This window comes from Natrix helvetica (genome assembly GCF_964273705.1).
Source record: "Natrix helvetica genome assembly, chromosome: Z".
Lineage (NCBI taxonomy): Eukaryota > Metazoa > Chordata > Lepidosauria > Squamata > Natricidae > Natrix > Natrix helvetica.
The window spans coordinates 134,057,648-134,078,909 of record NC_138554.1 but is presented as its reverse complement, the minus strand read 5'-3'; the positions used below and the strand labels follow the sequence as shown (position 1 = coordinate 134,078,909).

At 41.5% G+C, this 21,262-nt stretch overlaps 1 protein-coding gene across 4 annotated transcripts in view; it reads right to left on the bottom strand.

Moving 5' to 3' along the window:
• XYLB (xylulokinase) overlaps nt 1–21,262 on the bottom strand; it is a 310,463-nt gene that overhangs the window by 236,893 nt on the left and 52,308 nt on the right. For all 4 annotated transcript variants that reach the window (XM_081970175.1, XM_081970173.1, XM_081970174.1 and 1 more), the window contains one exon: nt 791–909. In XM_081970175.1, coding sequence (XP_081826301.1) covers nt 791–909 — 119 coding nt within the window. The remainder of the gene's footprint in view (nt 1–790; nt 910–21,262) is intronic.

The window sequence follows — 21,262 nt, the reverse complement described above, 5'->3', positions numbered from 1 at the left end:
GGATAGGATAGATGGAGGGAGGGAGGAATAGATAGATGGGTGGGTGGGCGGGTGGATGAATAATGGGTCAATTGGACAATGGGTGGGTGGGTGGGATGGATAGGTCAGTGAGTTAGTTGGCCAATGAATGGGTGAATGCATTGGATGGGATGGGATAGGATGGGATGGGATGGGATGGAGAGAGGGAGAGATGGGTCAGTCGGTTGATGGGTATGTATGTATGTGGGTGGATGGATAGATGGGATGGGATGGGATTGATGCATTGATATATGGATAGGTGAATGGACAGACAGACAGGATTCTTAGCAAGAATCTATCTACACTACAAATAAGAAATGCCTGAAAATGCCAATAATTTTTCCAAAGGTAAATCACATGATCAGATGAACAGAATCTGAACAAGCTATCTTCAGGAGTAATAATAACCTATGCCAGTTTAAATCTATACTATGAGACAGTATGATCTACCGGTTAAGGCACCAAGAAAGAAACTGGAAAACTAAGGGTTCTGCCTTAAGAACAAAACCAACTGGTTGATCTTAGGCCAGTCATTCTCTCATAGCCCTAGGAAAAAAGACAATGGCAAATCACTTCCGAATCCATGCCCAAAACCCACAGGGACTCATCCAGACAATCACCAGGAATGAATATTGACTCATAGGAATAATAACAATAAATCTGTAGCATAGAATTTTCCACTGACACTCCAAATAAATACACGATCTACAGATTTTAATTCTGATTTCTCCCACTGTTACACTCGCCTTATTTGTTCTACAGTTAATCATACCAGTATTTTGCTGGAGGGCACAGGTTGGTCCAGTTTTTTCCCCAATTGGGGTGCACAAGCATCGAGGCAGACTTGATTCCAAACTTTTTCCCGAATCTGCAATAAATTCATGCCGGATCCTGCAAGAGGAAAATATAATTCTTTTCCAACAGATCCCTTCAAAAAGTAATCTGTAGATTGCATATATGCAGAGAAATGTGTAAAGAGAGAAAGATGAAAAACATATAATCCTAAAATTTAAATTCTCTACATTTACCATAACACAAGATTGTTCCTCATCATCTGTTTAATATTATTATTGGTGTATCATTTATTATTATCAGACACATTCTGGGCATATGAAGCTTACATAGCAAGACAGACCTGAGAACAAAAAAACTATCAGGTAAACGAAACAAAAAGAAACTGGCTAAGAATCCTTCCAAAAAAGGCATATTGAGCAAGATGACTGTTATTAAAATCACAGCAAACAAACAACATATTTTGCTTTGAAGTGGCAGCATTAAATTCCCAAGGAAAGCAACTGAAGTTACAGCTAGTCCTTGATTTAGAACCACAACTGAGCCTACCGTAAGATTTCTGTTGTTAAGCAAGACAAATGTTAAGTGAGCTTTGCCCCATTTTACGATCTTTCTTGTCACAGTTAAGTAAATCACTGCCATTATTAAGTTAATCACAAGGTTGCTAAGTGAATCTGCCTTCCCCCACTGACTTTGCTTGTCAAAAGGTTGCAAAAGGGGGTAACATGACCCCGGGACACTGCAACCGTCATAAATATGAGTCAGTTGCCAAGCGTCTGAATTTTGATCATGGCCATGGGGATGTGTCCGATGGTCAAAAGTATGAAAAATGCTGATGTTACAATTTTTAGTGCCATTGTAACTTTAGACGGTCACTAAACGGAGTTTTTCTTATGCAGCTATTTCAAAGTAGGAATATTTCTACCAAGAAGCCTTGCCTAGCAGACTAGAATTTGGAACAGGAACATCCATTTCTAAGCAACACAGTTGTTAGATGAACGATCATGGGACTATGCCTGGCTTTACAATCTTTTTTTTATCCTGGTCGTTAATAGAATCATGTGGTTGTTAAGTAAATCCAACTTTCCCTATTGACTTTGCTTGTAGGGAGTTAGCTAGGAAAATCACAAATGGCGATCACATGATCGCAGGACACTGCAACCTTAGTCAGCACATTGTAATTGCCAAGTGCCTGAATCACAAGGCATGTGACTACAGGGATATTTGTTGTTGTTGTTAGTTGCGAGGTTGTGTCCGACCCATCACGATCCAATGGACAAAGTTCCTCCAGGCCTTCCTGTCCTCTCCCATCCTCTGGAGTCCATTTAAGCTCACGCTTAACCTCTGCTTCGGAGATTCCATCCAGCCACCTCATTCTCTGTCGTTCCCTTCTTCTTTTGCCCTCCATCGTTCCCAGCATGAGGCTCTTCTGCAGTGAGTCCTTCTTCCTTCTCATTAGGTGGCCAAAGTATTTGAGTTTCCTCTTTAGGATCTGGACTTCTAAAGAGCAGTCAGGGTTGATCTCCTCTAGGACTGACTGGTTGGATCGCCTTGCAGTCCAAGAGACTCACAGGAGTCTTCTCCAGCACCAGAGTTCAAAGGCTTCCATTCTTTGATACTCAGCCTTTCTTATGGTCCAACCTTCACAGCCATCCATTGCAACTGGGAAAACCATAGCCTTGACTGTACGCACTTTTGTTGGAAAGGTGATGTCTCTGCTTTTTAGTATGCTGTCTAGATTTGCCATAACTTTCCTCCCCAGGAGCAAGCGTCTTTTAATTTCTTGGCTGCAGTCCCCATCTACAGTGATCTTGGAGACCAGGGAAATAAAATCTGTCACTACCTCCATTTCTCCCCCATCTATTTGCCAGGAATTGAGAGGGCCGGATGCCACGATCTTAGTTTTCTTAATGTTGAGTTTCAAGCCAACTTTTGCAATTTTTTTCTTCACCCACATCAAGAGGCTCTTTAGTTCCTCTTCCCTTTCTACCATTAGAGTGGCATCCTCTGAATATCTGAGGCTGTTGATATTTCTCCCTGCAATCTTAATTCCAATTTGTGATTCATCTAGTCCGGCCTTTCTCATGATGTGCTCTGCATGTAGGTTAAATAGGCAGGGAGACAGTATGCAGAATTCCCAGGGTTTCCGTGTCCAGTTCTCACTGTTTCTTCTTGACTCGGATGCACAGTCAAAAATAGGAGGACTGGTCATAAATCACTTGTTTCAACAATGGCATGTCATCAAACGGTTGCTCAACAGATCTTAAGTTGAGGGCTTAATACAGATTTTATCAAGGGAAGTAAGTGACTACAAACCAAAGATTACTGTAAAGGTCAAAGGAAACAAAATCCAATTCACAACCTCATAGCTACTGTATTTTTTGGAGTATAAGACGCACCAGAGTATAAGATGCACCATGATTTAAAGAGGTAAGTATTTTTTTAAAGGTTTTGCACTCTGCCGACCTCCCAAACTCTCTGCATGCCTCGTTTTTTATGAAAACCAGGGCATGCAGAGAGTTTGGGAGGCCTGCAAAGTGCTCCTGGGGACTGGGGGGGCACAAATGAGCAAAAAAAGGCCCATTTTTCACAAAAATGAGCCTGTTTTTTGCTCGTTTTTGCCCTCCTCAGCCCCCAGGAGCACTTTGCAGGCCTCCCAAACCCTCTGCATGTCCATTTTTGCAAAGGGGCGGGGTTTCGGGAGGCCAAAAATGCAGTATTCAGTGTATAAGACACACCCAGATTTTCACTCTCTTTTTGAGTGGACAAAGGTGCGTCTAATACTCCGAAAAATATGGTATATATAGGGTGGACAAGTCCGAGGCAAGGAACTCTTTACCCAACTACTGGATCAATGCTCATTCTTTGATCTTGCCTGTTTTTTTCCCTTTACCTGAGGTCACCCATTGAAATATCTGACCTGAAATCTTCCTGGCAACTAAGCGATTTTTTCTATTCTACATCTGAGATCCTTCTATGTCTATTATTGCCACTTTTAGTTTTGCGATCCAAGCTGTAAAGGACTGGAGATCAAGAAAGGCTTAGTATAGATTTGGAGAAAATGTTGGCAGATATCCTTCTGCCATGAAATTTTAACTGCTGGAGTTTTTGTGAAGTCAGTGAGAAGCACCCTGTCCTGGACTCTTAATCCAATGAGATCCAAGCACACAAATACTCATGGACTTGACTTTGGGAAGATGTTCAGATGTGAGAAGAGTCTCAAATCTCTCCAGCAGAAGGACAGTCGTCATGACTATCAAAAATCTCAGTAATGTGAAATTGAGGTTTAGTTCAGTCGTCTCCAACCATAAGCCTTCCAGATCTGCAATAATTCCAGATTCTGCAATCAACTGTTACAGTTCCAGTGAATCTGAAGGGTTGCCACTGGACTGGAGGATGGGACTTAGAAAAAGGAAGACCACCAGCACTCTTGAAAGCTTTCTTTGTAAGGGGGCGGGGAGGTATACTGTTTTGTTTTCCTGCTCGCTCGCTCTTGTCCCTAGTCTTTAGCAGTGAAGCCAAGTATTTGTTTTTCCATTCCCTTCTCTTTTTCTCCTGCTTTCTCAGCTTCAGATAAACTTCAAGAGACAGAGACAGAGAGAGAGACATAAAGAGGGGGAGAGGAGGTAGATAGAAGGAGAGAGAGATAGAATGGGAGAGTAAGATGGAAAGAGAGGGGAGAGAGAAAAGAGATGGGAGGGAAAGACAGATAGAAGGAGAGATAAAAGAGAGAGAGACATGGAAAGAGAAAGAGATGGAAGGAGAGGGGAGAGAAGAAAGAGATGGAAGGAGAGAGAGAGAGGAGAGAGACAGAAATGGAAGAGAGGGGGGAAGAGAGATGGAAGGAGAAACAGATGGAAGAGGAGAGAGACAGAGGGAAAGAAGAGAAAGAGAGAAATGGAAGAGGGAGAGATGGAAGGAGAGAGGGAAAGAGAGAGAGCAAGAGAGAGAGACATGGAAGAAGAGGGGAGAGATGAGAGAGATGGAAGGAGACAGGAGAGAGAGACACAGAGAGAGAGAGAGATGGAAGGAGAAAAAGGAGAGATGGAAGGAGAGACAGTGAGAAGAAAGAGAGAGATAGAAGGACAGGGAGGGAGGCAAGGAGGAAGAGAGAGGGAGAGAGAGATGGGCAAATCTTTCCCAGTAGGTGTTGCTAGTTGTCAGATGTCCAAAGAGCAGAAAGGAGAAAAGATAGTCAAACTGCAATTCCCAGAGGTTTATTTCTACCCTCCATCCCCATTGAATAAAGAAGCCTTAAATCTGCTCTTCCCTGGAATCCTGCCAGATCCCCAGTTCCTACTGGAAGAAAGAGACACTGAAGCGTCATGCCAACTGGCATGAGGTTGGGGTAGTTCTCCTGCCACAGACCAGAAAGCAATTAGCAGGCAGGCAAATTGCCACGGGCACTTGCTCAGTCCAAAACTGAGGATTATGAACATTTTCCAAGCCAGGTGGGAGTTATTTGACAGATCCTATCTTCTCCTCTATCAGCAGGGTACATACAGCCTTTCATCATTTAAATGATGCCTCTTTTAAAATGCAGCCCCTAATAACCAGCTGAAACATTCCCAACCCAAAAATCGAGTTTTAAATATTTTGTTTGCCTGGATAATTCAAAAGGAAACAGGAAGGAAAGAAGAGTATTGTATTTTTCGGAGTATAAGATGCTCCAAAGTATAAGATGCACCTAGCTTTTGTGGGGGAAAACAAGGGGAGAAAAATCTGCCTCTCAATAATTTGCCTCCTTCCAACAAACAGCAAACAGTACAGACAATATACGCTGTTTGTAGTATTACATTTCAGACTATACTTGTACAGATGCTGTTAAAATTGATGTGGCTTTCTGGAAGTGTACGTTATTCTCTGCTATTTAAAAGAAAATACAATAGCACTGGGCCTCTTCAGATCAAGCATTTATTTTAAAAAGCTTTATTTTGTTAAGCTGTCTAGAACAATAATATCTTTAAAAAATAAGTCTATTAATTTGAACATTCTATAGGCATTTATAGTTGTTAGATACTTGCTCCGGTGGAAACAGAGGTTTTTATCCTATTGGTCGAAGGGTCTGACAGCTCCCTATAAAAGGGCTGCTGTCATACTCAACCTTCGCTGGATTGTTCTCACTTCTTGTACTTAATAAAGAGCTGTTGTTACCGTTAAGCCTATGTGTGCCTATCCATTACCCAATCTAACAATAGTTATTGCCTTATCTTCTTGCAGCAAACAGCCTGATTAGCACAAGAAAAAAAATGCTGCCTCTGCCTCCCAGCAATATGCCTCATGGAGCAAACAGCAAGTTTCAATTTCAGTTTAAGCGCCCTCCTGATCATCAGTTGTTTCAGGCTGCAGGGATCGCTATAGCCTATTGCAGCCTCCACAAGCCCCATTTTCCTCTTTGCTGCAAGGAGGTAAATTGCTGGAAGGCAGAGCCAAAGGGTGGGGGGGTGGGGCTACATTCAGTGTCTGCACCCAAATTTTCACCCTCTTTTAGGGAGGGAAAAGGCGCGTCTTATACTCTGAAAAATACGGGTAATTCTGGAGACAGGGATAGAGGTTCTTTACAAGTAAGGAGTCACCTGAATGAATCTGAATGATTGCAGAGAGAAGGACAAAAAAAAACCCACCCAGCATTATTAACAATTATAGAATGAGGCCAAACAGAAGATTAGGGGACTGGAGACATAATAACAGTCTTCCAATATCTCAGGGGCTGCCACAAAGAAGAGGGGGTCCACCTATTCTCCAAAGCACCTGAAAGCAGGGCAAGAAGCAATGGATGGAAACTAATCAATCTAGAAATAAGAAGAATAATCAATCAATCAGAGGAATGGGTTGTCTTCAGAAGCTTTGGATGTTCCAAAACTGGAGGACTGGAGTAAAACAGCGGTCACCAACCAGTAGTCTGTCAACCACTGGTGGTCCGCACGAAAATTTTGGTGGTCCCCAGAAAAATGATTTGCATTTTTTATATTGCACTAAATACTATTTATCTTTTTTTAAATCATATTAGTGGTCCACAAGATTTAAAATTATGAATTTAATGGTCCCTGAGGTCCGAAAGGTTAGTGACCCCTGGACTAAAAGACTCCCAACTTCCAGCTCTGTTGTTCTGTTACTCTGTTATTGTATAGAAAGCAGAAAAGAAAACAGGAACTGATCTAAAGGGAATAGATCCCTTATGTTTAATACAAATCTCCGATCATGAAAATGAGAAGCAAAGAGGATGATTGCCAGAGGTAAAATTCAGCAGGTTCTGATGGAAGTGGAAATTTTGAGTAGTTCAGAGAACTGGTATATACCATCTCTAGCTGGCCCCAGAGTGGGATGGGAATGGAGATTTTGCAGTATCCTTCCCCTGGAGTGAGGAGGGAATGGAGATTTTACAGTATCCTTCCCCTGGAGTGGGGAGGGAATGGGGATTTTACAGTATCCTTCCCCTGGAGTGGGGAGGGAATGGAGATTTTACAGTATCCTTCCCCTGGAGTGGGGAGGGAATGGGGATTTTACAGTATCCTTCCCCTGGAGTGGGGAGGGAATGGAGATTTTACAGTATCCTTCCCCTGGAGTGGGGAGGGAATGGGGATTTTACAGTATCCTTCCCCTGGAGTGGGGAGGGAATGGAGATTTTACAGTATCCTTACCCTGGAGTGGGGAGGGAATGGAGATTTTACAGTATCTTTCCCCTGGAGTGGGGAGGGAATGGGGATTTTACAGTATCCTTCCCCTGGAGTTGGGAGGGAATGGGGATTTTACAGTATCCTTCCCCTGGAGTGGGGAGGGAATGGAGATTTTACAGTATCCTTCCCCTGGAGTGGGGAGGGAATAGGGATTTTACAGTATCCTTCCCCTGGAGTGGGGAGGGAATGGAGATTTTACAGTATCCTTCCCCTGGAGTGGGGAGTGAATGGAGATTTTACAGTATCCTTCCCCTGGAGTGAGGAGGCAATGGGGATTTTGCACTATCCTTCCCATGGAGTGGGGAGGGAATGGAGATTTTACAGTATCCTTACCCTGGAGTGGGAAGGGAATGGGTATTTTACAGTATCTTTCCCCTGGAGTGAGGAGGCAATGGGGATTTTGCACTATCCTTCCCATGGAGTGGGGTGGCAATGGAGATTTTGCAGTATCCTTCTCCCAGGTGTGGAGAAGGAATGGGGATTTCACAGTATCCTTCCCCAAGGAGTGGGGAGGGAATGGAGATTTTGCAATATCCTTCTCCCAGGAGTGGGGAGGGAATAGAGATTTTGCAATATCCTTCCCCCAGGAGTGGAGAGGGAATGGGGATTTTGCAGTATCCTTCCCCTGCCACGCCAACCAAGCCACGGCCAACCAAGCCACACCACACCCACCAAGCCACGCTCACAGAACCTATAGTAAAAAAAATTGAATTTCACCATGGGTGGGTGCCCACATTCTCAGGAACCACCATGTCCTTCTTTCTCCAAGGACAAATAGCATGGACTTAACTTTTCAAAAGAGGCCCACAGCCACAAGACATTTCCATATCACCTCCTTTTGCATTACAGGTAGTCCTCAACTTATAACTAATTCAAACTTATTGCAGCACTGAAAAGGGTGACTTGTGATTGGTCCTTTCATTTATAACCATTGCGCACCCCATAGTCACATCATCAAAAGCTGGCGTTCCCAGCTAGCTTCCAACAAGCAAAGTCAACAGGAAAGGTACACCTGCATGGGACCTTTACTTAACAATTGTGCTTAACAAACAGGAAAAAAAAAGGTTGTAAAATCGAGAGTGATTCACTTAACAACAACTTAGCAATAGAAATTCTGGTCCCAATTGTGGCTGTTAAGTCAAGGACTACCAGTAGCCAGTTAGATCTATGCCACTCTTCAAATCTGATATCCAAAAAATGTTTTAGATGATTCAGGAGAAAGAACACAGCACCTGCCTGCAATAAGCTTAAATAAATAGCTTAAATAAAACAGCATTTCTCGACTTTAAGCTGAGTGGACCAACTCCTAGAATTCCACTAGCTGCCGAATTCTGAGAACTGAAGCCCATACATCTTAAAGTTGCCATGGTTGAAAAACACTGGCTTAAAATAATGTTTCTCTCGCCCAGATATTACATAGCAACTATCTAGTGCAGCCAAGGAGACCTCCCACTTCACCCCAAAGAATAGGCTGGTTTAAAAGGGTGCAGATGGGTACCAATTCGTATGCCTGCACACTCCAAAGCACTTTTTGGAAAACAGATCTGAAGCGCTGAAAAAGCCTAATAAACCAGCCAATGTCAATCATGGAATTCTAGAAATGTGGACAGTGTTTTCTGCTTAATAATATGCTCTCTGGAAAGAGGAAGATAGCAAGGATAACACACAGCCAAGCAATTAAATAGATGGCTAACTCTCTTTTTTTCCCCCTCCTCTAATCCTTTGATCAAATTTATATAGCTGCCCATCTAATGAGAACTGACTCTAGGTAGGCATACAATAGACAATAAAGAATACTTGTTTATAAAGCTCAAAAATGTTTTCTAAAATGAATACAATCTGGGAATATCTCATATATTTTTTGTCAAATTATTTTATCCTCTAGCTGTAAGTGTGCTAATTGTGAGTAAAAACAGAAAGTGCAACAGTATATTAAAGATTAATCAAATTTAATTTTGCTACAACATTCACTTGTGTGGATCATGCTGATTTCATCAGGGGGAGGGGCAATGGGAGAAGGAAGAGGAAGAACATGGAGAAGGAACAAGGAGGAGGAAGAATATGAAGGAGGAGGGGAACATGGAGGAGCAACGAGGAGGAGGAGGAAGAGGAGGAGGAGGAGGAGGAGGAGGAGGAGGAGGAGGAGGAGGAGGAAGACATGGAGGAGGAGGAATATGGAGGAGCAACATGGAGAAGGAGGTGTTGCTTGGAGGAGGAGGAGGAAGAAGAACATGGAGGAGGAGGAACATAATGAAGGGGGGAACACGGAGGAGCAGCATGGAAGAGGAGGAACATGGAAGAGGGGGAACATGAAGGAGGAGGATCATGGAAGAGGAGGAACATGAAGGAGCAACATGGAGGAGGAGGAGGAGGAGTTGTTACATGGAGAAGGAGAAAGAAGAACATGGAGGAGGAACAGGAACGTGGAGGAGCAATATGGAGAAGGAGGGGGAGGGGAGGAGGAGAAGGAAGAGGAAGACATGGAGGTGGAGGAATAAGGAACAACAACATGGAGAAGGAGGAATATGGACAAGGAATATGAAGGAGGAGGAACATGGAGAAAGAAAGAAAAGAAGAAAGGAGGAGGAGGAGGAGTAGGAAGAACATGGAGGAGGAGGAATATGGAAGAGCAACATGGAGGAGAAGGAGGAGGAATATGGAGAAAGAACATTAACTACAAGGAACATGGAGAAGAAATGAGGAGGAGGAGGAGGAACATGGAGGAACATAAAGGAGCAATATGGAGGAGGAGGAACATGGAGAAGGAAACCTAGAAAATTTTGCTCTAGGAAACCTAGAAGTCTTGATAGAATCCCTCAATGGTTTTAATAGATAAATTGCAGAGATTCTTGCTTGCCTTCAAAAGTTACAAGCCCATAATCATATGAATTTTTCCCTCTTGAGAACTGGGGCTTAACAATTGTTTGGAGAAGATAAAGAAGGGAGAAGGGAGAAGAAAACTCCAAATCCCGCAAATCAACACGATTATTTTTTTTCCCCCTAAATGTACATATCTTCAAGAGCCCAGGGATATAAAACCCAGGATAAAGATATTTTCCAGTCTGACCAATGCTAACTCCTTGAACCGCAGCATTCTTAACATGCTGGTTTTGTGAGAAATTAACAACTCCTCACGCATAAAGTATGTATGAGTTAAGAGATTGTTTTTGTCTATTACATCATCCCACCAGTATCTAAAAGCAATGATACGGTTTTCCGATGAACAGGAAGCCAAGGAGAGAAAAACGAATGAATACATTAGATGCCTGACAGTATGACTGCAGATTTCTTCTGTGGAAGCATGGAACAAATTAGGAAAGAGATAATTAATTAAATGCATTTGATTTGCATGGAACAAAACTGATGATGTTTAATAAACTGAATCTTGTTTTACCCATCGTTATACTCCAGCAAGCCACATAGTAGGGTTTTTTTTTTTTAGTTGAATACAGGTAATCCTCGACTTATAACAGTTCATTTAGTGACCATCCAAGGTCACTTAAGGGATTCATGACCGTTTTTCACACTTACGACTGTTGCAGCATTTTTTGGCCTGAAAAAGTGTTTACTTCCAGTTTCTGGTAAAAACACCTATTGCAAACAACAGATCCGCTTAACAACTTTGGCATTCAATTAATGACTGTGGGTTTGCTTGATGCCCATGATGGTTCATTTAACGATTTCCGCAAAAAATATTCTAAAATCAGGTCAGTCATATGATGACCTACTTAACAACCAACATGACTTATAACCATAGTTCCTGCTCAATCGTGGTCCTAAGATGCACTTGGAACAGTGTACTTAATAGTATTTTTAACAGCATCTTAGTATCTTTAAATACTATCTTTAACAGTATGCATAATAGTATCTTTAATGACTATTACTACAGACCTCTGTTTGTGGATAACAATTGAAATGTACTAGTTTTTATTCTTGCAAATGCACTTTGTAATGCTAGGTTTTTATTTATTCTGAAAGAAAGTGTTTATTAATTAGGTCTAAATCTCCATTCTATCACGACAAGAAACTCTCTGACCTCTGCTGAGTTAAAGTTGACTAGAGATGTCCAAACAGTGCTAGAAAGAGGAGCCAAATGGCTTGGCATCCCAACATGTTGAATGAGAAAAGGCAAAAGAAAACACAGCACACCTGTAACAAATCTGCAGAAGCCAGAAATTGTCTCATTGTTAAACAAAGCAAAATCTTTGCTTTGCTTTGAAGAAAGTGAAATCCCAGAGTGATATGCAAGCATAAACTTCCCTATATGATCCTAATAAAGTGTTGAAAAAAACACAAGTATTATACAAATAATAAAACTAACGCATAGCAAGCTGACCATGCAGTCTCATTAAAGCAGCTGCATTTTTCCTGAGCACACATGAATGTCTCCTGCACTGCTGCCCAATCTTAGGAAAAGGTGCGTGTGGTTTAAGATGCCCTATGTTGTTTGTTCGTCTATCAAACTTGCAAGCAAGCCATCCGTCTTGACAAAGGCGACTCTCAACTAAAGAGGGGGCGGTCTAGAAGTCCAATAAATAAATAAATAAATAAATAACATTTTAATCTGAATTGCGGAAGAGCCCTAAATCAGAAGGCAGCTGGAAGCATCATTTATGACTAATAAAAGTTATTAAAAGGCCAGGAAGAAGTACAGAACATTCATCCCCACTTTATCTCCCATTGATTGGCCACATCACCACTGAACTTGGTTTTCGAAATTTAGTTGGTTCTAAACCTAGCTGGCCCATCTCATGAAATCTGTGAAGACGTACAAGCATCCATAGCCCTTAGAAGGAAATGGTCTAGCAGGAAAAATTTAGGAACAGAGATAAATTAATTTCTAGCCTAACCAAGCTTTTAGTCACCTTCAGATGATTTGCTGCTGAATTCTTACATCAATACCTCCTTTGAAAGACAATTATTTATCAAATGGTAGTGTAGTAGTGTAAATACCAGAAGTGTTATTCAGCTGCTTCGGACTGGTTTGGGCGATCCAATTGATCAGTTGGCCCTGCCCACCCACTCCCACTCTATCCTGTCCTTTATTTCCTCCCTTCCCCTTCATCTCAATTGCGCGGCACAGCTGATTCCCTCTCCCCCCCACCCGCCATTGCTGATTTGGAAGATAAGCAGCTGAGCTTCTAAATCCTCCATTTTTAGCACTGCATGCAAGCGCTTTAGGCGTGCGTGCGTGCAAAGCAAGCACTCACCGAACCGGTTGTTAAATCAGCAGCATTCCACCACTGGTAAATACCCAGACTTTATGAGGAGCTACTGAAAGTATTCTTGATCAAGTTGGGTTTGCAAATCGAATTGTGGTGGGATTCCCAGGAGGGAGGGGCTGCATCCAAGAAAGACAAGAGACAGCAAAGTTTAGATAATTTTGTTGGGGAAAAGACACTTAAGAAGGCTCTTCCCTAACCATACCGGTAGTCCTCGACTTACAGCAGTTCATTTAGTGACCTTTCAAGTTTACAACGGCACTGAAAAAAGTGACTTATGACCATTTTTCACAGCTACAACCTATGTATCATCTCCATGCTCAGGTGATCCAAATTCAGATGCTTGGCAACTGGTTCATACTTATGACCATTGCAGTGCCCTGTGGGTCACGTGGTTCCTTCTGCGACCTCCTGACAAGCAAAGCCAATGGGGAAGCTATCGGCGAGAATGAATAAAGGAAACTGATCAGAATGTAGAGGTAGTTCCTGACTTACAACCACTGTTTAGTGACCATTCAAAGTTACAGTGGCACTGGAAAAAAGGGACAGCCAATTTTCAAACACTGCACCATCCTCATAGTCATGTGATCAAAATTTGGACACTTGGCAACTGCTTATTTACGACAGTTGCAGTATCCTGGAATCACAATAGAATCCCTTATGCCACCAGGCTCAAAATTTTGGCCTTGGACAACCTGGAACTTCGCTGCCTATGATCCGACCTAAGCATAGTATACAAAATTGTCTGCTACAATGTCCTACCTCTGTCAACAACTCTTTCAGCTTCAACCTCAATAATATACGGGCACACAATCGATACAAACTCAAGGTATACAGCTCCAAACTCGATTGCAGAAAATACAACTTGAGCTGAGTTGAGGGGTCAACGCCTGGAATGCTCTACCTGGCTCCGTTGTTACATCCTCAAACCCTCCCACAGCTTCAACCTCAAACTGTCTACCGTGGACCTCACCCCATTCCTAAGAGGTCCGTAAAGTGGGCTTGCATAAGCGCACCAGCGTGCCTACCGTCCCTGTCCTACTGTCCCCACTTATTTGTACTCGTTTCCTTCATTCATGTCCATGTTTATACTTATACCTGTTATCTTGTACATGTTTGACTAAATAAATAAATAAATAATGTAATCACCTTCTGCAACCTTCCCACAAACTCTCGCAGTCAATGGGGAAGCCCCGTTCATTTAGCAACCATATTGCTAACTCTTTAACAATTGCAATGATTCACTTAGCTGTGGCAAGAAAGGTCATAAAATGGCCCACTTAGAAACTGTCTCGCTTAGCAACAGAAATGTTGGGCTCCGTTGTGGTCATTAAGCTGAGGACTGCCTGTGTTTCTTTGTCCTTGGAGACCTGACAAGAATAATTAAACGAATACTAATGGCAAAGGAAAACCTTCTTCAGCACAAGGTCTGAACCAGCCTATACTTGGAATCACCCCTTGTTTAATTTTAAGCACACGTTGCCCAACAGTTTAATCAGCGAGAATGTTATTTCCAGTGTAAAGCATTTTATTTTAACCTACTGTGAACTCTGTGTTTCTTCTGAGCCTGCATGTGTGTGTGTGAGACACACACACACACACACACACGTTCACAAGAACAGAAAAGTGGGGAAAGATCCATTCTTCTCAGTTAAACATTAATTAACTACCATTCTAATGGAGCTATGCCCCAAAGTTTCACAATAGAGGTCATCCGTTAGTTCTTCGCAGCCAGTGGGTGTAACAACAAAATAAGAGAAAAGCATCGTTTCCCAGCTCAAGGTTCATCAACAACTACAAATCAGGTTCAGTGACTGCATGAACAGTAGATTCAGTAAGCAGATGAACTCAAGGAACTCAATAAATAGATAGAAAGGATACACTATCTCCCAGCAAACCCTATTGATTTATTGCTGAAGTAGGCCCACAAACATAGATGTACAATACAATACAATAGCAGAGTTGGAAGGGACCTTGGAGGTCTTCTAGTCCAACCCCCTGCCTAGGCAGGAAACCCTATACCGTTTCAGGCAAATGGCTCTCCAACATCTTCTTAAAGACTTCCAGTGTTGGGGCATTCACAACTTCTGGAGGCAACTTCTGTTCCACTGATTAATTGTTCTAACTGCCAGGAAGTTTCTCCTCAGTTCTAAGTTGCTTCTCTCCTTAATTACTTTCCACCCATTGCTTCTTGTTTTACCCTCAGGTGCCTTGGAGAATAGTTTGAATCCCTCTTCTTTGTGGCAACCCCTGAGATATTGGAACAATGCTATCATGTCTCCCCTAGTCCTTCTTTTCATTAAACTAGACATACCCAGTTCCTGCAACCGTTCCTCATATGTTTTAGTCTCCAGTCCCCTAATCCTCTTGGTTGCTCTTCTCTGCCCTCTTTCATGTACTTATATGAGTAGGATTACAGCAAACACCAGGTAGGTGCGTTTAATATACCTAGCTACCCTTAGCTGAGGCGTAGTGGCTTTCGATCAGAAAGGTTGGCAGTTCGGCGGTTCGAATCCCTAGCGCCGCGTAACGGAGTGAGCTCCCGTTACTTGCCCCAGCTTCTGCCAACCAAGCAGTTCAAAAGCATGTAAAAGTGCAAGTAGGAAAATAGGGATCACCTTTGGTAGGAAGGTAAGAGCATTCCGTGTGCCTTCGACATTGAGTCATGCTGGCCACATGACCATGGAGACGTCTTCGGACAGCGCTGGCTCTTCGGCTTTGAAACGGAGATGACCACCGCCCCCGATTAGCACATATGTGCAAGGGGAACCTTTACCTTTACCCTTACCCTTAGCATATTTTCAAACATTAAGGGGATTCAGCCCTTCTCAGTTCTTGAATGGCATACTACCATAAAACCCAGAGCATGGCAGTCTAGAAGTTGTCCTCGACTTACAACTGTAATGGAGCCTCTTCACTAACTCACAACTAATGATAGTTGTAAACTGGTTGGTCATGTGACTGAGCCAATATTACAACCTGTTTTGCAATAGTTATTCAGCAAACAGTCGTCAAGTGAAGCTTGCTATGATGCGGTTTTGCCAAAAAAAGCAGAAGTTCCAGTTTCTGTCCAAACCATTGCACAATGCAATGCAGAATGCCCACGGCTGCAGAATGTTGAAAATAATGTCCCAAAGGCAACTGGATTTTCTTGAGGGAGTTTTTCCTTGAAAACCTTTCACTTTTCATCCAAGTAGCTTCTTCAGTTCTAACTGAAGACACTGAAAGGGCTGCAAAAGAAACCATGTTGCAAAAAATACTCGAAATTCAATCATGTGACCATGGAGGGGGGAGGGCTTGACCATTTGACCTTTGAATCTGGGTGCTGGGATTCAAAAAAATTTACTACCAGAAGAATACGTCTTGCTGATCTCAGGGACATCGCAAAGTCCCTGATCGACCCAAGAGAAGTTCTTCAAGCCGGCGACAAAAAATTCAGCCATTTGGCTGATGAAAACGGAATGATACGGAAAGGGAAAGTGTTTCCAGCTGATGAGGAATTTTTACCGTTTTAATACTGACTGCCTATAAAAAACTTAAAATAAATCTAAATTGGAGAACAGAAGAAATAAGCAGCGGAATTAAATTTGGAATAGTTTTGGACAGTGGGTTATCTTTTTTTTAATGCTATTTTCACGGATGGAATTTATGCAAGCCTTTTAAAACGAGTGGATTAAGTTTTCTTCTTCTATTTTTTTTTCTTTTATTCTTTGTAACCTACGGACTAAAATTCTCCTCTTTAATTACTGTGGGTGTTTTTCTAACTCATTTAAGAATCGGACTTTTTTTTAACTTGAAATTACAAAAAAGATACAAAAAGAAAATTGCAACATTGCAACAATAACACTGCTACTCGGAGACTGGAGGTTTGTGTATTGGAAACGAAACACTTTTATTTTTTTTCACTGATTATTCTGCCTTGGCACTTCAAGGTCTCACTGCTTGTTTATAGAGAGTGATAAGAAGGAAAGCACACAGATATTCCTTTGAAGTATATTTTTAACCAGAGAAAGGTGAAAATTATTATTGTGAATCGATGCTTAATCTTTGTTAAAACCTTCTAAGCTAGAGCAGCAGTGTTGGTTAGCTGGAGATAATGGCACAATTTCCACAGTAGAAAGAAGTTTTAAGTCTGCAAAAGATATTCTCAGAAATACAGAAATTATCAGATACACGTGAGAAGATAGAGAAGAAGTTGGAAGACTTAGTGCATATAACAGCAAAATATGACGGAGAAGTTGAAGATGTTCATGAAATGGAAAAAGTAGCAGCTAAAATCCAAAAATTCGAAGAGGAAAATGAATATAAAGAAATTAAAATCGCTGATATTTATGGTGATCGGTTTGTTTCTGAAAATGGAAAGAGTAGAATACTGATAGATGGAAGAGTATAATTTAAAACTAGTTAAACTTAGTGAAATTTAGTGATAATAGATATAGTTAAATAAATAATTGATAATGATAATAATATATACAATGTGTAGTGTCATGATAAACAATAATGGGATATGAATATTGAATGGTACCCATGAAAGGAAGATTAGAAATTATTTTGGATTATATATAAAGGTTAATAAAAAAGAACTAAGTTAGATATAGTTAAGTTTTGAATATTAGTGGGGAAATGTTATGATACAGGATATAGTTAAATAAAGGAGGGATGATGATAACAATGTATATATAGGTATGGGTACAACATAAGGAAATTGGATGTAAATTGTAAACAATGATTTGGAAAGAAGGATTAGAAAACTTTGTTATTAAATATTATGGATGTTTAGCTAGAATAGGACATAAGGATTCAGTGTTATTGGAGGATTTTAGAAATAGTAAATGAAATACCAGTATGTGGTTATGCATTAAATCTTGGTATATTTTATGATGAAGGACATTTAAACAATTGTAGTCAAATGAAAATGGAGGTATGATGATGGTAACGTGTATAAATATCTGAGTTAAAATACTTGAGTTAATATGAATTATGTTTGTTGACTGGAAGAGATGCACGAAAGCCTTTTGTAACCAATTGATACATTTTCTACAGTATGTAAAGAAGGATGTGTTGTGTTTGTTTTGAAAATTAAAAAAAACTTAATTTTTTTTTACTACCGGTTCAGTGGGTGGGGCGGGGCTTGGTGGGCGGGGCAGGGGAAGGATACTGTAAAATTCCCATTCCCTCCGCACTCCAGGGGAAGGATATTGCAAAATCCCCATTCCCTCCCATTCCAGGGGAAGGATATTGCAAAATCCCCATTCCCTCCTTACTCCAGGGGAAGGATACTGCAAAATCCCATTCCCTCCACACCCCATTAACCTGCTTTCCAGCTCCGTTCTCCTGTGCAGGGCAACGGAAAAAGACCCAGACGATTAGCTGGGACTCCGATCAGCTGGGAGGCAGTGAATAGATGGGGGCGTGGCCAGTCAGAGATGGTATTTGCTGGTTCTCCAAACTACTCAAAATTTCCGCTACCGGTTCGTTAGAACCGGTCAGAACCGGCTGAATACCACCTCTGAAGTAGCCTTAAGGTAGGCCCGTCATAACTTCAAACACTCACACAGTTACTAAGGGTTGTTCTTATCTGAAGAACAACCTGTATTGGATTGGGGCGGGGGAGGGGGATCTAGAAAAAAGCAATAGGAAACCACTTCTGTATTCTTAGCAAGGAAGCCAAATCAATGTGTCCAAGTATTTATCAGGAATCTGGTTCAAATCAAAGGAGACTTTATCAGTGATGGACAAAAGATATGAAGATGGCAACACCTGCTTTTTCCAACAGTTGATGGCAGATCTGAAACTGGCTGGATCATCCCTAACAGATTCCTGGGTCAGAAACTTCCAATGTGCGGGAATGAAGGAATCAGATTTTCAAATAATTTGAAAAGTCTCGGAAGCCTTTTCTTGGAAGACTTTACATAAAAATCCTTCCAAGATTTCTGTTTTTATCTACATACAGTATTTTCTCTTCAATCATGTCTGATTCCCAGAAACCGCACAAAAGAATCCTTGGGACTTTTCTTGGGAAGGTTTTTCAGAAGCAGATTGCCATTGCCTCTTTCCTAGGTTGGATAGAAGACTGACCCCAGGGTCAACTAGCTGGGTTTTATACCTAAAGCGGAACTGGAACTCAGAATCTCCCGAATTCTTGCCTTTACCCCCTACACCAAACTGGCTCTCATCCAGTTGTGAAATCTATTTTTTTTACCCACTGGTTCTGTGGGTGTGGCTGGGGGTGAGTCATGTGACTGAGTGGGCATGGCTAACTTTTTTTCACTTTTTAAAGCATTTTTTTCCTGCCGGTTTGGGCGAATAGGCAGGAAAAAAATGCTTTTAAAAGTTTTTAAAAAGTTTCCGACAATCGCGCAACTCACAGTTGATCATCGAAAGCTCTTTTTTTCCCCCACTTTTTAAAGCATTTTTTTCCTGCCTATTCGCCCAAACCGGCAGGGAAAAAATGCTTTTAAAAGCGGGAGGGAAAGCTTCCCACGATCACGCGGGCGATCCTCAGAAGTTTTTTTTTACTACCAATTCACAGAACCAGGGACAATCGTCCCTAAGGGTTCGGCCAAACTGGGCCGAACCATGAGGATTTCACTCCTGCTCTCATCCCTTTTGTTACTTCCATGCAATACTAATTGGCGGATCAGAAAAGTAAGATTCTTCCCAGCAACCTGACCATACAAGTGTCTCTTCTTCTAAAGTAACAGATTATTTTCCCAGTTCTGTTTTTTAACTTTGCCAAAGAACAGAGCAATAAAAAAATAATCAAAGTCAGAGGCAAATTGGATCACTTTGAGGATTCGGTGGACAGTGGATTCGTGAGTAGGAAATTAATACATCTCCAGCCTAGAAGGATGTTACTTGTGGTTGATTCGGAAAGGACAATAAATCAAATGACACATTTAAGTCGATTAGTCTCAAGTTTCTTGCTTTGAAAAAAACCCACACAGAATAATCAAAAATATGCCTAATGCTTTGGGGCACTTCTTTCCACAAAAATAAATAAAAATCAATCAACAGAAGTACAAAACATTCTATAGGAAGAGATTTGCATCTCCTGGAAATGGATTAAACTTCATTCCAGATTCTTCATTTGTGATACACATTGTCTGGTGGAGTTTACTGGATTTTTTTTAATAGCATTCTCTTCCAGAAGAAATTCCCTCTTATCTTTAATTATGGTTAAATACCATCTGAGTAGCCACTTTACCCATGCAAATGCTATGCATAATTCCTTCTTCCTCAGGATTGAAAGGTAATTAGCAAAACAATAATGGTTTGCATTAAATGTAAACCAAATAGTAGCAATAGCACTTAGACTTATATGCCACTTCACAGTGCTTTGCAGCCCTCTCTAAGTCGTTTACAGAGTCAACATTTTGCCCCCAACAATCTGGGTCCTCATTTTACCCACCTCAGAAGGAGGGAAGGCTGAGTCAACCTTCAGCCTGGTGAGATTTGAACTGCCAAATTGCTGGCAGCCAGCAGGCAGCAGAAGTAGCCTGCAGTACCGCATCTAACCACTGCACCATCACAGCTCCGTACAAGTAGTCCCCAATTTCAGACCACAATTTCTGTTTCTAAGATAGGTGGCTGTTAAATGAGTCATATTTTACAATCTTTTTCATTGTAGTTGTTAAGCAAATCATTGCAGTTGTTAAGTGACTCACATGGTCATTAAGTGAATCTGGCTTCTTCCATTGACTTTGCTTGTGGGAAGCCATATGGGAGATTGCAAATGGCAATCACAGGACCTTTGGGACACTTCAACCACTGTAAATACATGCTGCTGCCCTAATTCTGATCATGTGACCATGGGAATGCTACAAGGACCGGTCATAAGTTACTTTTTTCAGTGCTTTTTTAACTTCACTATATTTTACATTGCCACGATGTAAAAAAGATGTGGAGACTCTAGAAAAAGTGCAGAGAAGAGCAAGAAAGATAGTTAGGGAGATTGGAGGCTGAAACATATGAAGAACGGTTGCAGGAACTGGGTATGTTTAGCTTAAGAGAAAGAAGGACTAGGGGAGGCATGATAGCAGTGTTCCAATATCTCAGGGGTTGCCACAAAGAAGAGGGAGTCAAACTATTCTCCAAGGCACCTGAGGGTAGAACAAAAAGCAATGGGTGGAAACTAATCAAGGAGAGAAGCAACTTAGGATAAATTTCCTGACAGTTAGAACAATTAATCAGTGGAACAGAAGTTGCCTCCAGAAGTTGTGAATGCCCCAACACTGGAAGTCTTTAAGAAGATGTTGGTAGCCATCTGTCTGAAACGGTATAGGGTTTCCTGTCTGAGCAGGGGGTTGGACTAGAAGACCTCCAAGGTCCCTTCCAACTCTGTTATTCTTATTATAAATGAATGGTTCCAAGCCAAGGACTATCTAAATTAGTGTCCTCTTTGCCTTCAAAAGTGATTACCATAAGATTTGTTGATGGGTGCTGCCTTGGATGGTTTCAGAAGAGGGCTGGAGGAATTTCGGGAGTGATCGAGCTACATTTAGCCCTCGAGCACAGTAGGGCCCCCAAATTTCTGTTGCTAAGCAAGACAGT